Below are 15,747 nucleotides of genomic sequence, written 5' to 3'. Positions count from 1 at the left end.
TTATTTTGAGGGTGATCTTCATGGAGTAGTGATTTATGTGGATTCGAGAGTCTGTTTTTGAAAAGTCTATAAACTTTAGATGTAAGTTTGTCTATTCTAGTTCTAGTGTTGTTCGATTGACGGGCCTTGATAAGAATTAGAATCGGAAAATTTTTATCAAATTAAATATAAATTAAGTTAAACGATTTGCTGAGCTTCGAATGGTAAGTTTTGTAATTGAAGTCTCTAATTTACGATTAAATGAAAAAGTACTACACTTTTTTATACATTTTGGTTTTATCGAATGTGTGTGATCATCTAATGAGTGTTTATTTTGTTTGTTTCCAGCGAAAAAACAGGATTGTAACGCTAGTAAGAAATCAACAAATCAACTCAGTCATCAAATTTCGAATCCAACCTCCCCCCCCCCTTCTCCTTGGTCAAAAATCCAGTCAAACCGACTCAAAGAAATGTTGCACGCGTAAAACATGAACAAGTTTATCCACGACTTTGGAAAAAAATCATAAAAAATCACCAAAGCACAAAATAGAGTCATTTACTTCTTTTTTTTTTACAGGAAAGACACTCATCTATCTTAAGTTTCTACGAATAATTTAATTTTTGTCTGCTTTTTTCTTCTTATAATTCAGATTCAGATCATCTTTGTGTTTTTCAACCATATCAAAAACCGCCTGTGTTGTTATTTTTTCCATCTTTTTATTATGAATGGGTGATTTAATGTCTCTAAACAAAAAAGTTTGCGAGTGTGTTTAACTGGTTGAACTGTGTGTTTAACTGTGTGGTATAACTGTGTTGAACGATTTTCTACGATTCTATTTTAAATAGTATGGATTCATATTTGTATCATAATGTGGCTACCCCAGTGCAACAATTGAGTCGCTATATTTTAAGGGAAAGTTCTTATCCAAAAAAAAATAGCTGACAAGGTCAAAATTTTTCATCAACTTAAACGAGACTATGCAACTATACAGTGTAAAAAATGACATTTATTAAATAATGAAACTAATTTCTTTTAGTTTTAGCTTGATTTGCGCGGCATTATTTTATGTCTGGTCTCACATATATCACTGAATATCGCGTCACTTTAGAAAAAAAATCCATATTCATCAAAAAATCAGACCCCTCCATATTCATCTTAGTAGATCAATTTTCATGATCATTAGAAAAAACAACAGTTGAAAAAGGCGATAAGTCGTCTCTATTTAGAGATTGAATTTGCGGCGTGAAAAAGTAACTCATGCTTGGTATATAACGTTTCGCAAACGACATCGCAGTTACGTGTCTTTACTGCTGTTACGAGACAAAGATAGCCTCTTGGCAAACAAAAGATACGTCTGTCTGACACGCAACACATATTGGTAACTATACGTTACTTGCGACGACGTCAAAAGTTGCATTTACGGTTTGTTGCAAGGTATAGTTACGTGTCTTTACAAAGGTATAGTTATGTGTCTTTACAAAAGTATAGTTACGTGTCTTTACATAATAGTGTGACGTGTCTTTACTGACATGAAGCGTATCTTTGCAGGATGACAACGAGGCTGACTCGGGCGACAACGACGAAATTGACGAGACTATGCTGGACGCGATCATGATGGAGGAGGCGGCCATGATGGAGGGGGCTGAGGAGGACGGGGACGAGGGGGGAGACGACGACGGGGATGACGACGGGGAGGAGGAGGAGGAAGAAGAAGAGGAAGAGGAGGAGGAAGAGGAGGAGGAAGAATAGACATCGAAGCACTCTTCTGGAAAGTAAGTTATTTTTCAAAAAACAAGACTAACACTTCTGCCGTTCTCCCCTCTTTTTACCAGGTTGTTTGTGAAGAAAAAATGTCTTCAAAACTTAGTAATTAACGGGACGGCAGAAGGACTAATCTAACTTTCCTGGTCAAGCTTCATCTTCGCTTGTTATGGTAATTTGGGATAATTATAGTAAGCAAGGTTATTGCAATCGGGTACTAGACATTTTTCCCGGTAAACAATTTTGTTCTTAAGACTCTTTCCTGGACTCATTCACCTCTTTGTTCTCTTTGTTGCAAATCCAAGTCCTCTCTGTTGCAAATAATGAGCATTTTATTGTGAAACTTAATTTTTAAATATCCGTCATTTTCTAGGTTTGCTTTTTATGTTGGTTAAATTCTACCCACTCGACTTGGTTATTTTTGCTTTTTGTCCTTTTTTGGACTAATAATTTTCGGACGACTTTGCATTTGCTTAGAGGTTTCTAATGCGCCGTTCGATGAACCAAAAATTTTCTGTGTCCGTGTGAGCTTTGAGGGAGAGTAGGACTAAAAGATTTTCAATTTGATTTAGTTTCAAATCTTTTGGAATCTTTTTTTGATTTGGATTATTTATTCAAGGGGTTATGTTTAGATATTGTCATCTTTTTCAGCTTGATAAGTTTTCTTCCTATGCTTATTGATTTTTTCAACTATTTTCATACATTTGGATAGATCTAGTTGCATGTATTTATATAATTTCGATATAATTTTTAGCGTATGTTTTTTGTTTTAATGGGTGTCGGTTGAGCTCTCGCTTTAATTATTTAGTTCCCGAATAATACATGCATGGCATTCGTGGCTACTATGTTGGCAGTACATGTTTTTACTTCTAATTAGACTTTGCTGAGATAGTTCGGTTGAGTTTCAGTCTATTGGCTGTCGGCGTTAATTCCGTTGGCTTACTTTCTAGTTTTTTGTCTCCAAAAAATTTCGAATTGATTCCAGAAATTGATAAGACGATCTGATGTCACTTTTTAAATGCTCGACATCGACACTATTTTGACCTTTTTAAGAAACCTACAAAAATTTAATAAAATAAAATATTCGATTTGTTTTGTTTTTCTATTTGTTTTTTCAAAGGTAAATCAATAAAAATCCTAAATGTTAGTTTTTGAACGTCTTGCTGCTTAAAAGTTGTTGAATGTAGTTCAGACTCTCTTATAAGTCTTTTTTTGTTTTTTGTTTTGGAGAAGCCTTAAAACTTGTTCAGGCTTAAATTATTTTTCGCGGTTTGAAATTGATGTTTAAGGTTCAGTTCATTTATTTTGTTGAAAGAAAGGCAAACGCCACAATTGAACAGTAAAAATAAAAAGGTCACAAAAAAATTGATCGACTTCTAGTTTTGAAAATGGAATTTCTTTTTCAAATTTTTCAGCGGAATAAAACTTTTACCTATTGATCCTGTGTTGTCAAATTAGCTTAATATAAAGATAAAGTGTCAATCATGAAATGTTCTTGAAATTCAAAGAGCTTCAAGGCCAATTCTTTGGATTTCGAAAATTGAGGTGTTTCCAAAAAACAAGTCTTGATTTTTTGTTTACTTGCATTCATTGACTGTTGTCTAACTGTCTGTTGGCTTTGTTTTAGCGATGTACTTGTTGCTAGCTCAGCTTCGCCTTTGTGTTTTTATTGTGTAGCGTTGCGATAATTTATCCTGGTCTGATATAATTTCTTAATAAATTAAAATGTACTAACTGAACCGAACAAGGCGCTAGTACGTCTATAAACATCGGGGTGAAGGTGATACATTTTGAAACAACCTTGAAGTTATTTCACTGCTTCATACAAAAAATGACAATGAAAAAAGACTTTTTTGGTCGATTGGTTGTTTTCGTTTTTAAGAGTCGATTACGCTCAAATTTGATATTGGTCCAATCACTGAAAGTGGGGAGGGAATTTTGTCTTCGGGTGTGTGTTAGTTTGTTGTTTTTCAGACAAAATCAGTTACCAAAATTAACTATCGGGCTGATTTGATGGTTATATCAAATTAAAGCGAATTCAGTAGTGACTCGAACGACATATAAAATATTCGTCGGTGTCAAAAATATTGGGTTTAATTTTTTTGATTTTTTTGTAGAACCTTAGTTTTTTTTCCAGTTCTTTCTCAACTGTTAGCCTTCTAAATTGATGTTCTTCATTATTTAATGTTTTCATTCATTTTGAACGAAAACTGTTATCGAGTAAGCCTAATTTACTGCCAACATTGAATTTACGTTTTAGGCTTTCATGCTAGTTTAGGCTAGTTTTATGGGAAAAAGGTCACAATTTTAGTTTAAAGTGAGTTCAAAGTATGTTCAATAACAGTGTCATTTTTCCTTATTTCGCTATCACGGCTTGTCACTCAAAATAGTTTCAGCGTCAACGGACTTTCTAGCATATTTTTTTAAGTTTCAGAATTACTACAAAAACGGAGGTTAAATCGTATTTTCAAAAAATTATCGGTTCGGAAATTTTAACGAAATGTTCTGCTATTACAATAAATGAAACTTACTTTAAGTTAGCTTATAATTGCCTTTCCTTACCACTCCAACTTGAAATAAGATGTGATAAAACATTACAATTATAAAGTAATTAAATAATAAAAATTCGAATCTTCAACTGAGAAATGTCAAAACTATGCGAACTTCCTAATGTTCATTTCAATTCTGCTATTTTCTACCTTAGTTTTTTTTGGGTTTTCTACGACTTCTCTGCAAATACTTTTTGCAATTTTCCCTTTTAACTTTTTTTCAATTCAACAAAACTGTTTCGCAGACCTTCTTACAAAACTGCAAAACTGTAGCTATTGGCTATTTGTGGGTAGTATATCTTTGCTCAGTTTCAGTTTTGCCCATAAATTGCGTCGCTCCATAGTCCCAATCTCTGTAGCTTGTCGACATTTAAAAAGATTTCTGTCATATGTTATGTTGCCTAAGGATATAAATGAATTTGGGATTTAGTTTTTCAAATCGGAAACTGAATATAAAATATGAACCAAAAAATGGGCAATTCAATTGCCCATGGAGGCGTTCATAGTCGGCCCTAATATGGCATCTTAGGTTAAAATAGTATTATTCATTAGAATATCTGTAAAGTCAAATAAATAATCAACGATAATTTTGTGCACAAAAAATATTGAAATGGGTAAACCTCAAATCTTGAAAGCCACCTGCCAAACAAGATCAGCGAGTTATTGAAAAAAGTAATTAATTTTTTTTCTAATAAAAGACTTAGAGTTGTGTGATAAAAACGCTAATTGTAATGCGTTCTGTCTTTGTACGACTTGTACTCGGGATCTACGTGCAACTGTAAAATTTTTTTCTAAACTTCTTCTCCAAGAAAGTATTTAGAACGCTTATTTCAGTGTCCCATGATTCCCGTGGAAAAACTGACACACTAGTTTTTTCTGTTTGCGTTTTGAATCATATTACGGGTAATTTCGCCAGCACGTTTTGCGGGTATATCCTTATGTGGATGATCACATGTCTAATTACCTCCGCACATAATAACAACATGAGTAAACTTTTGAAGGGTTTTCAAATCATTTTGGGAAACGTTGGTAATAACTGATTAGTGGGTATTATAACATTTTTGCAATCAAATAACATGACCATGGCCAAAATTACAATGGATTTTGCCATTTAAAAATTGGAAACGATAGTTAACTTAATTTTTTTTTATTTTAGTTTTTCATTATCTTTTAGTATTTTCACAGGCCGAATTAAAGGTCGTTTGTACGTTCCAGTCTTCGTTTTCATTTCTGCTAATCTACTAATGTCATCTTCACTGTGATTTAATTTAACCAATCTTAGTAGGTGAAACTTGTCAGTGAATATTCGTTGGTCAACTATCCATACAAGGTCTCCTTCAGTAAGCTCATTCTTGAACTCTTTGAACTATTTAGTTCTTGCTAAGTGCATCGGAATATATATTTTTTGAAATCTGCGCCAGATTTGATTTGCATTTGATTGGGCTGCTTTCAAGTTCCTACGATGACCTTTGTACTCTTCTGAGTAGATTCAAAACATTTCTGACCCAGACGATCCAATCAAAAAATGATTTGGGGTTATCGCCTCATAACTTTCCATTCATTCTAAACGGGTATAAGGGGTTTTTGATTCAGGATTCCTTCCACGATGCAAATTGTCGTTTTCGGGACGTCTGCATTCCTTTTTTTTGTTCCTAAGACATTATACATTGCTTTTTTGGCACTTCTCACAAGTCTTTCCCAGACTTCTCCAAGGAGCAGTGGGAGGGTTGAACCGCCACTCGATGTGTCTCTTGGCCATTGCTTAGTCTATTTTCCATCCCTTCATCTGCTCTTTCAGATGATTATTGGTACCCATGAAGTTTTTTCTATTGTCGCTGATGATGAGATTGCAATGGTTTTTTCGCGCAATAAATCGAAACAAACAATTCAACATTGCTTCTGCCGACAAGTCTTGTTCAACTTCTAAACGTACCGCTCTTACGGTAAGACAAGTCATCAGACAGATCCATTTTTTCTCCGACATTTTTCTGACCCTTAACTTGAATGGTCCAAAGTACTCCACTTCGGTGTTCTTAAATGGTCTACTGAAGTCCATTCTAACTTCGGGGAGATCCGCCATCATGGGGGTGTTCACTTTTCTGATAAGTTTTTGACAAGGAACACAGTTCGTCTTTTTAATCTTAGCTTGTTTCTCACTTCAAAAGCCCACTAGTTTTTTTTGAATTACACTTCTGAGTTGCTCAATTCCTATGTGATAATTTTATAATTGTTCGTTTCTTAAAATATGTGTTTTTCTTTTTCTTCTGCGCTTATGCAATAAGCAATTGTATTTTGATTTCTTTTGAAGTTACTAAACTTATGCCAGATGGCCAAAGGGTCAATGATTTAACTATATTTTGAGTTTCTTCGACGACTTCTTCTGGTTCAACATTCCTTGATTTTGAAATTCTTTGGCCACTGATCTTCACCTTCGATCCAAATCGGCTCTTATCGCCAAGTGCTATCAAGTATCTGATTTATTGTCAGAGCCCTTGTTCCTAGGTCTGCTGGATTCATGTCTCTTTTCGCATGTCTCCATGAATTGACAGTTGTGTTGTCTAAGATCTCCGCGCCCTATTTGCCAGAAAGACTGTTAAATTCTTTTCGGAAGACAGCCAAGCCAATACTTTTCTAGAGTTCGACCACATGTATACTTCGTTTACTGTGATTTGGTGCGATTCCAGTATGTTGTCATTCATTCTGGTAGAGATCACTGTTGTTTGCAGCTCCAGCCTTGGTATGCTCAATTGCTTCTTTGATACCACCCTTCTGTTGCAAACAACAAAAGTAAACCTTTATTTTAATCGGCACCTGACGCACAGAAGTGTGCAACCACGCATAAGCTTTCAAATGACGCGTCTGCAAAAATAATGCAGTTTTATTTGTTTTGGTACTAAATTGAAGTAGTTTCTTGGAATTTCAATATCTTTGATTTGTACAAGTTCTTTTCTCCATGACTCATATTCTTCTGTAAAATCTTCAAATATTATCCTAACCCAATCCACTCAATCTTGTTTCCGTAATTTTTTCCAAACTTTTCTGACTCGAATTGTATAGGGTGACAAAAGTCCTAATGGGTCAAATTATAAAGAAACCAAGCTAAGAAGGTCTCGATGAGAGAATCCCTCAACAAGTTTGTCCTTGATTCGACATACTGCCAAAACTAAATAATTCTTGTTTGTTTTACTTCCAGATGCACCTGTGGAGTCATGACTTCTTTTTGCAATTAATTAATCGTGCACTAAGGCCACATCAGTCAACCATTCACTCAGTTCAGCAACATTTGGTTCTGATTGACTTCTTTCAATTTTAAAGAAAGTTCATTTTTCTATCAGATCGGGAGGGAGCTTAGCGAGTATCATATTGATGTTTGCAGTTGCTTTTAAATCCCCTTGATAACCAAAGTTAGCAAGAATACTAACAAATATACTCACTATTCCAGCGAAGCTTGATGTTTGGTAAGAGTCGTGCATCTTGATCACTGGAAAGTTCTGCAATAATTTAATTGGAGAGTCAGCTATGATGTGTGGCTGGCCATAATGTCTGGACAACATCTTCCAAGCATCTTCGTATTGGCTACCATCGAAGCTGAGTCTTGTTAGTATCTGCTTTGCTTTGCCAGATAGATGGCTCTTCAGATAAAACTTTATTTCGCTTTTGGTGATGTTGGCGTTATGCACTCTAGCCGTGAACAATCCTGATCACTCCGGCAAATAAAGTGGTTTTCCTCCAAAAAGATGCATTTTTGCTTTTGGTAAGCTGGGTTTGGATAAGCTCTGATATCTGAACTCGCTGCTTAGAGTATCTGTCGTGATGTCGATCTTCTTGTTGGCTATTCGATCCGATATTAAATTCACACTTAGAAGAATTCTTTATCGGTTCATCAGCTTGGCTGAGTGATTTTACCCAGTTTTCGGTGTAGTCTCTTTGATCCTCTTTGTCAAAAAGGACAGACAATCGTTCTGGAGATAAGTGTCTACCGCTCCTGTCCTAAGACCCAAATCGTTCACTTGCAAGTTCTGATTGTTCGTTGGCAATCGACAAAATCATGTTACCAAGTTGTTGATTCAATCGCGCTGTTTCTTCAGCGTTTCGATTTTTCAATTCTGACAATTTTTCAGAATATACTTCCAGCTCCAGTTGAGCAACCATCTCTTTGAGACGGAGTAATTTTTTATCATTTGACTGATTACTCGCGTGTGACAAAATATTCATAGAGCCTGATCTGTGACTCAATCTTGAACTGTATAGGGATTGAGCTGTTGAGGTACTGCCAAGCGCTTCGGCCTTGCCAGTGTTCTCCGAATACGCATTGATTTCTTTGACAAAATGTTCAGAACAGTATGCGTTTTTGTTTTGTTCACACTCTATTTCCCTGCTTGGCGTCAATTTCCAGTGCTTTCTCTTCAATTTTTTCAACGACGTTTCGCAAATTCTAAATTTCTCAAATTCTGATTTCACACGAAAAGATCTTCGTTTATTGTCGATTATTTCATTTATTTATCGTGCGTCCTAACCAGCTCTCTTCGAAAGCTCTTCATTTTTTTTTGCCGCAGTCAGTCATGGGGCTTTCGCTAGCGTTTCTTCGATTCGAATTTGTACAGGTCTTTCGGCAGGACTCTCGCCGTTCGCTTCGAATCTTCGCGTTCAATCATCGTGTTTTTTGAATGATTTAAGAACGTACTTTTGAAGAAAGAAAAGAAGAGTGAAAAATAATTTAATTAAAATATTTCATTCGAAGGTGAATGTATTTCAATTAGAAACGAATGAAGGGAACGAATGATTGGTTCCAAATAAACTTTTTGTAAATTTGGGAATTCTGTTGCCTTTTGGCTATCAGCAAAACCATTTTGGTGTGATTTTTAACTAATCACTTCGATTGAAGGGTATTAATTTTTTGATAATCCCTTCGGTTTTCTATTACCTACCTCCTGCCACCAAGTAAATATAACGCCTTGTCACTCAAAATTGTCTCAGGGTCAAAGGACTTTACGGCCAATTTTTTAATTCAGAGGATAATTTAGAAATGGAGAAAAAATCGTGTTTTCAAAAAGTTATCGGGTCGGAAAATTTAACGGAGCGTTCTGATAATAGAAAAAAAGAAACTTAGCTTATTTCAACTTATAATTGCCTTTGCGTACCACCCCAACTGGAAATAAAACGTGATAAAATATTACAATTACACATATTTAATTAATAAAAATTCGAGTCTTCAAATGAGAAATGTCAAAATTAAGCAAAATTCTAAATGTTCATTTCAAATCTGCTATTTTTATTTTAGTTTGTTTTGGTTGTTTTGGACTTTACGGCCAATTTTTTAATTCAGAGGATAATTTAGAAATGGAGGAAAAATCGTGTTTTCAAAAAGTTATCGGGTCGGAAAATTTAACGGAGCGTTCTGATAATAGAAAAAAAGAAACTTAGCTTAATTCAACTTATAATTGCCTTTGCTTACCACCCCAACTGGAAATAAAACGTGATAAAATATTACAATTACACATATTTAATTAATAAAAATTCGAGTCTTCAAATGAGAAATGTCAAAATTAAGCAAAATTCTAAATGTTCATTTCAAATCTGCTATTTTTATTTTAGTTTGTTTTGGTTTTCTGCAACTTCTCTGCAGAAATTTTTTGCAAATCTCACTTTAGGTTTTTTCAATTCCACAAAAATGTTTCGCAATACTGTAGCTTCTGGCTGTTTGTGGGTGGTATATCTTTGCTCAGTTTCAGTTTTGCCCATAAGTTGCGTCGCCCCATAGTCCCAATCTCTGTAGCTGGTCGACATAGAGTAATAGTCTTCTGTCATATTCGATGCTGCCTGAGGGTATAAGTGAATATGGGATTTGATTTTTCAAATAAGAAACTGAATTAAAAATATAAGCAAATAAATGGGTGATCCAATCGCCCACAGAGGCGTTTATATTTGCTGATTTCATTTTTTGTTTTCAAATTTTTTTTCATATGTTTTTCCACAATTTTTTTTCAAATTTTTCCACAATTCTTCTCAACACAAATAATTGTGAACAATTCTGTTTTACATGAGGTGGTTTTTGTAAAATTTCAATTGAATTCGATCACCGAGTGTTTTCTAACCTTGCTCGCCGAATATTTCGCTCTCTTGCTGATCTATTCCGCATATGGTTTACGGTCCAAAGATTTTGTATATCCCACGGGCGTCTTCCCCTCTTCTTCCTGTCATGAATTGAAAAACCTATTGCCTTAAGTTCTACAAGGAAAGTAAGTGAAATTATTTTCTTGGGTTGTTTTTCGGTTCCTCAGACCAAATTGAATTTCACTCAACAATTTTTTTGGAAAATGTTTGATATTGCTTGTATTTAAATATTTACTAAAATTAATTTAGATTTAGAATTATTGAGAATTTGAAATTTTTCAGCTGTCATGATTATTTAAAAGTAAAGCTCACATTAACCAGTCTTCAAGCATAACCCCTCTCACGTCAACAGTTTGGTCATTTTTAACTAATGTAGGAGATAAAATTTTCAACATTTTTCAGCCATATAAAATTTGCTTTTTTGATATTTTTTTTTCGGAAAAAAAACAAAGAATTTTAATCCCTTAGTTACTGAATAAATGAATATAAGCTTTCTAGAAGCAGGAAAAATAAAAACACACCAAATGATAAAATTGAGTTACAAAAAATAAACAAAAAACAAACAAGTAAAATGGTGAGAAGTAACAAACTAATGGTGAAATGAAAAAGACAAAATAGAAAACAAACATCATTTCAATAAAGACACGAAACTGAATTGCAGTTTTAGGCGGTTATGCTGCAAAGGGGATGTTCCTTTTTCGAATTTGAAAACACAGGAGCTTTTATAAATGTTCCGCCAATTTTAGAATAAAAATTTTGTATCCATTATAGTGCATAACATTTGATCATAATCAATTATATAAAAGAATAAAGGAAAAATATTTTAAAAAAAATAACTTTCTTAAAACTTTTCAGTTAAAAAGTTATTTCATATAAAATAAAAATAGGTAAGTTAATTCTTTTTAAATTGATTTTTATGTTTTTGCATGAACTTTGAAGAACACTTTCTGAAATTGTAATTTGGTCGGTTTTTAACACTTATAAACGGTCCAGAATTTTTTTTAAAAAGCATTATAAATTAATTGCTTAGCCACAACACGTGCAGTTTGATTTTATTTTTCAAGAGAATGTTCTGGTATCAAGAATTTTTTGGAATTTTGCTGTTTAACTGTATTTGTTTCTGTGAAACTTGTAGCTGAAAGAACTACGGATTAGTTGTTCGTCGCATTAATTGTTCTTGAGCAAAACAACAGGTTAATACTAAAAGTTTGTTGAAGAAAAAACTGACTTTTTAAAATTAGAATTCATTTGACTCATTCAACACAACGCTTCCAACAAAAAGCTTCAGTAAGAAAATATTTCTATACTAGTCACATTAATAATTTTGTACTCTTTATTTTCATTTTTGTCCAACTGCTATGACTTCAGCTTACAAATTAATTTAGAATTTTAAACATAGCTGTTTTTCCGGAATTTTGTCATTTGTCAAAGAATATGATTAAAATGGCAAAGAATAATTTTTTTGCTGCGATAGAACTTTAAACCCTGCCCGCCAAAAACGTCCTCTCTTTTGTTTTTTTTTTAATCAAATAGCACTTTCGACCGTAAAACCTTAAAATTTTTCTAAAGGCCTTGGCGCCAATTTTTATTATTTCAGAAAAACTCGAGTTCTTTTTGGTCAGAACAATCCAAAAAAATCCCGAAATTGGCACTGTTGACTTTTTTATGAAACTCAAATGCGGAGATGAAGTTTTTGCTGAATAGAGTCTCTATGGTTTGAGAAACTTTGGGTAAACAAATCGATCAACAATTTGGAAGAAGGATTGTGTGTGTTTTTCGAAAATCTGTCTCATCTTCCTCTTAAAAAGATCTAGTTCCGCGTCTCTTCTTCTTATCTTTTGAACTTTTTCAATTATTTATTAAAGTCCATTAGACCTTTTTTGATTCAAAAGTTTTAGCACATTTCATGAAATCTTTGATTTTGTTTTTTTTTATAAAAATTTCAAACGCTCATAAAAACTGCTGATCTGCGCTTGTATTAAACATAACAGGCAAGTATTTTTGTGCCAATCATTGAAAGTGGAAGCAAATTTACGACATCCGGTATGTTTTAGGTTTTTATTTTTCCAAACAAAATCAGATACCATAAGTAATCATTTGATTGGATTGAGTGATATGTCTTAATAAAGAGCTTTCAGTCGTGATAAGTACCAAGTCAAAATCTACGAAATTTGATTGGAAACTTTTGAATTTTAGTCTACTCTGCTGGAAGGAAACTGATCGAGTTCGAAGCTAAATGAATTATTTTTTTACTACCTTAAACTAGATAGTAAAAATTTCATTACACTGCAAGAAAACTAGTTTTAAATCCCAATTTGGCGCTACCTTGTCTATAAAGCTTTATTATTCACCAAATGATTCAGCAAAAAAATGTCTTAAGAAATTTTTTTTTCGTTTTATTTTTTTGTTTGAGAGTCGATGAACGTATAACAAAATGTTGAAAATTGTTCAGACTCAAACTTATTTCTTTGCCGTTTGATTTTTGATTTTTTCAAAACTTCTGTTCGCATCCTTTGTTGAATTGAAGGTAAACTCCACAATCGAACAGCAAAAAAGCACAGGTCACAAAAACCATGATCGATTTTTAATTTTGAAAATGAAACTTAATGATCAGATTTCCAGCGAAATATAAATTTAACCTATTGATCAAGTTTTCTGAAGTTGGCTTAGTTTTAACAAAAACTTCAAACATAAATTGTTCGAGGATTTCAAAGTGCTATAATGCCATATATTTTTATATATAAAATTCTCAAATTCTCAATTTGCAGTCTTAAAAAAAACAAGTTTATTGTTCTTTTTTTTCCTTGCGTTGTTCATGACTCGTATCCAACTTTCAGTTGGCTAAATTAATGAAATCAAATTCTATATTGTCCTCGGCACACATGGCTTGGGAGTATCCCCAAAAGCATTGAGCTCAAATCCGACCAGACCTTGTTTGTTTTTGCAAATTCAAAAAAAAAAATTTTTGTAGAAAAATGTCTCTAAAGTGTATTCAGAAGTCTCGAACAATCAACTAGATCAATAAATCAGCAAAGGTTGTCAAACTTTATGAAAATATGTCCCCTCTCCCTCGGGATGAAATCCTAGTTCCGTGCCTGCTTCTATGTATCATCCGATCACTATCATTTAATTAATAAAACCCAGTAGACGTTTCCTTGATTTGAGACTTTTAACGCATGTATCTGAATGGATATGAAATCTTCGTTTGATTTGGCTTTATAAGGAGAACGCAATTGCCCATAAAAACTACTGATTAGTGTTTTAGATTTCTTAACTAGCCATTTTGGTGGATTTTTTTTATCATTCAAAATTTATTTTTGTGCTGAGCTTAAATTGGAAAAGATATTTTACCTGTGATCCTTATTCGTAAAGTTATGGGGTTTTAAAAGTTGCCATTTTGGTCCTTTTGAATTAATCAACGCGCGAGTCAGAAAAAATTTTTTAATTTTTTGCTTTTTTGTTTAGTTTTGACCTTTTTACGCTGCTGCTTAGACTTTTATAAATGTTTTTTGACACAAGGTTTTAAATTTTTTTAATTTTTTGACGCTTCATTTAGCGCATTCCTTAGCAAAGAAAACTTTTTTAAAACAACACAGATTTCAAAAAAAATGAGTCAAATATGACTAATTTATTAAATTATATGTTTTTGTTTTATTCTTGAAAAGAACACCAAGTACAAAAAAGGCTGAAATTTGAAAGGTCTTCTATTATTGTAGTCGTAACTTTCTGTGCTACATGCATTTTAGCTTTTTAGATTTTATCGGAATTTTCTTAGAGTTAAAGTGGTCGGAACTTTCTGTGCTGTGTGCTTTTTAGCTTTTGAGCTCTTCTCAATAATGTGGTCGAAGTTTTCTGTGCTACGTGCTCAGTAATGTTGTAACCTTATTGATTGTTTATTTTTATATGCATGTGATCATTTTTTGCGAAGGTATCGGGTTTGAGTTTGTGACTATTTTGAATTCTATATTTTAAACTTCTATAGTTAACGCGAATTTTTTTTTGTCCTCTTTAAGCGTAAGCGGTGAGTTATACTCCAAATTAAATTGATCCGTCCAATTTGTTTATAAAAACTGACTTATTAAAAAACACTCTGTGTTTAACATAACATGTGGGGAATAAATTTGAAAAATTGAACTGAAACAAAAAAAATCATTTTAAAAAAACTTTCTAACAATTTTTGATTTTTGAAAGCCATTCTGAGAATTTTTTACGATGTTTTTTTTTCAATATTTGGACAATTTTAATCGTTTTTGAAACTAAAAACCTTTTTTATCGACGGTAAAAGGCAATCAGATGCTTTAGAGCTTTGTCCTCATATGAGCAGTCTTGTTTCTGTTAATATAAAGTCAACACTAAGATCATGTTTTGATTTCTTAAAAATGTTTAATAAGTTAGTTTATACAAAGGGAACATACTCGATTATTATTTAACAAATTTATAACAATTTAAAAATCCCATTTTGGAACAAATTCAAAAAGTGCAGTTAGCAGTCTATCGAGTGGTGTCTTCGTGAACAAAGAATACATTTGAATTTCTGGCTACCAAAAAACGTTCATCAAAAAGTCGTTTTCACAAATCTTTAAATCCCGGATGCGATGCAGAATTCATTTTTGTTGGCTTTTTGGGCAATTGAATAAAGCCTTAATTTTTTAACATCTAATGCATAAAAATGATTAAACCATTTTTGAATCATTTTTGAATACTAAAATATGAAAAAAACTTTGGAAGATGAAAGTTTTGCTTATAATGAATCTGCCCGAACGACGCACGCAAAATCAAAAATATTGTAATGACTCAGACCATATAACTTGGTAATTGGGTGACTTTTTCCGCAAAAAAATCAAATAGTTAAAAGACGCGTCAGCTGTGTCTAATCACATAATTTTTTATATAAAAAGCTCATATTAAAATATTTCAAAAGTGTCCGGTGTCGAAAAAAGCCGGTTTGAACTTTTTGATTGTCAAATCAATATCAAGCAGTTATTGAAATTATAGTTTAAAAAATACTCTTTCCTAAATACTCTTTCCTTTTAAACTCCCTGAGGGGGCAATGATTGATAGCCCAGAGTGTATCTTTTTATTTGTTCACACAAACTCACGTCCTACGAGACTGAATGATCCGTCATTTTGAAGACCTTTCATTTTTCACTCGGATTTTAAAAAAATGCTTTAAGGTTGTTTCAAGGCCGAGAAAAGTTGGTAACAATAGTTTTGCTAATCAAGTTGGCTTACTACTAGGCTGTGTGATTAGTGATTTAACCGAATAGTTTTGATGCCCTTCTTTTTTGGGTTGGTTCTTGAAGTTTTTTTATAAAATTTATTCAATATTGTTTCAGCTCAATT

General features: G+C 33.1%; 3 protein-coding genes across 14 annotated transcripts in view; 2 read left to right on the top strand and 1 right to left on the bottom strand.

The window, feature by feature from the left end:
- LOC134844719 (stress-70 protein, mitochondrial-like) overlaps nucleotides 1-15,747 on the bottom strand; it is a 531,301-nt gene that overhangs the window by 232,792 nt on the left and 282,762 nt on the right.
- Nucleotides 1-15,747, top strand: part of LOC134843663 (zinc finger FYVE domain-containing protein 9-like) — a 412,805-nt gene that overhangs the window by 229,544 nt on the left and 167,514 nt on the right. The window contains exon 1 of one of the 2 annotated variants that reach the window (XM_063859863.1): nucleotides 14,469-14,487. The exons of the other annotated variant lie outside the window; for it this stretch is intronic. The gene's annotated coding sequence lies outside the window, so the exon portion shown is untranslated. Of the gene's footprint in view, nucleotides 1-14,468; nucleotides 14,488-15,747 lie in introns of those variants that run through there. 2 annotated transcript variants of the gene reach the window in all.
- Nucleotides 1-15,747, top strand: part of LOC134843665 (innexin unc-9-like) — an 82,636-nt gene that overhangs the window by 36,138 nt on the left and 30,751 nt on the right. For 8 of the 11 annotated variants that reach the window (XM_063859869.1, XM_063859870.1, XM_063859868.1 and 5 more), the window contains 2 exons: nucleotides 328-351; nucleotides 1,529-1,752. In XM_063859869.1, the coding sequence (XP_063715939.1) occupies nucleotides 328-351; nucleotides 1,529-1,729 (225 nt within the window). In that variant the 3' untranslated portion in view covers nucleotides 1,730-1,752. The remainder of the gene's footprint in view (nucleotides 1-327; nucleotides 352-1,528; nucleotides 1,753-15,747) is intronic. The other 3 variants (XM_063859875.1, XM_063859876.1, XM_063859872.1) reach the window with 1 other exon arrangement.

The sequence above is a fragment of the Symsagittifera roscoffensis genome, chromosome 4 (assembly GCF_963678635.1).
Source record: "Symsagittifera roscoffensis chromosome 4, txSymRosc1.1, whole genome shotgun sequence".
In the NCBI taxonomy this organism is placed as follows: Eukaryota; Metazoa; Xenacoelomorpha; order Acoela; family Convolutidae; genus Symsagittifera; species Symsagittifera roscoffensis.
This window is presented reverse-complemented; position numbering and strand designations above follow the sequence as displayed.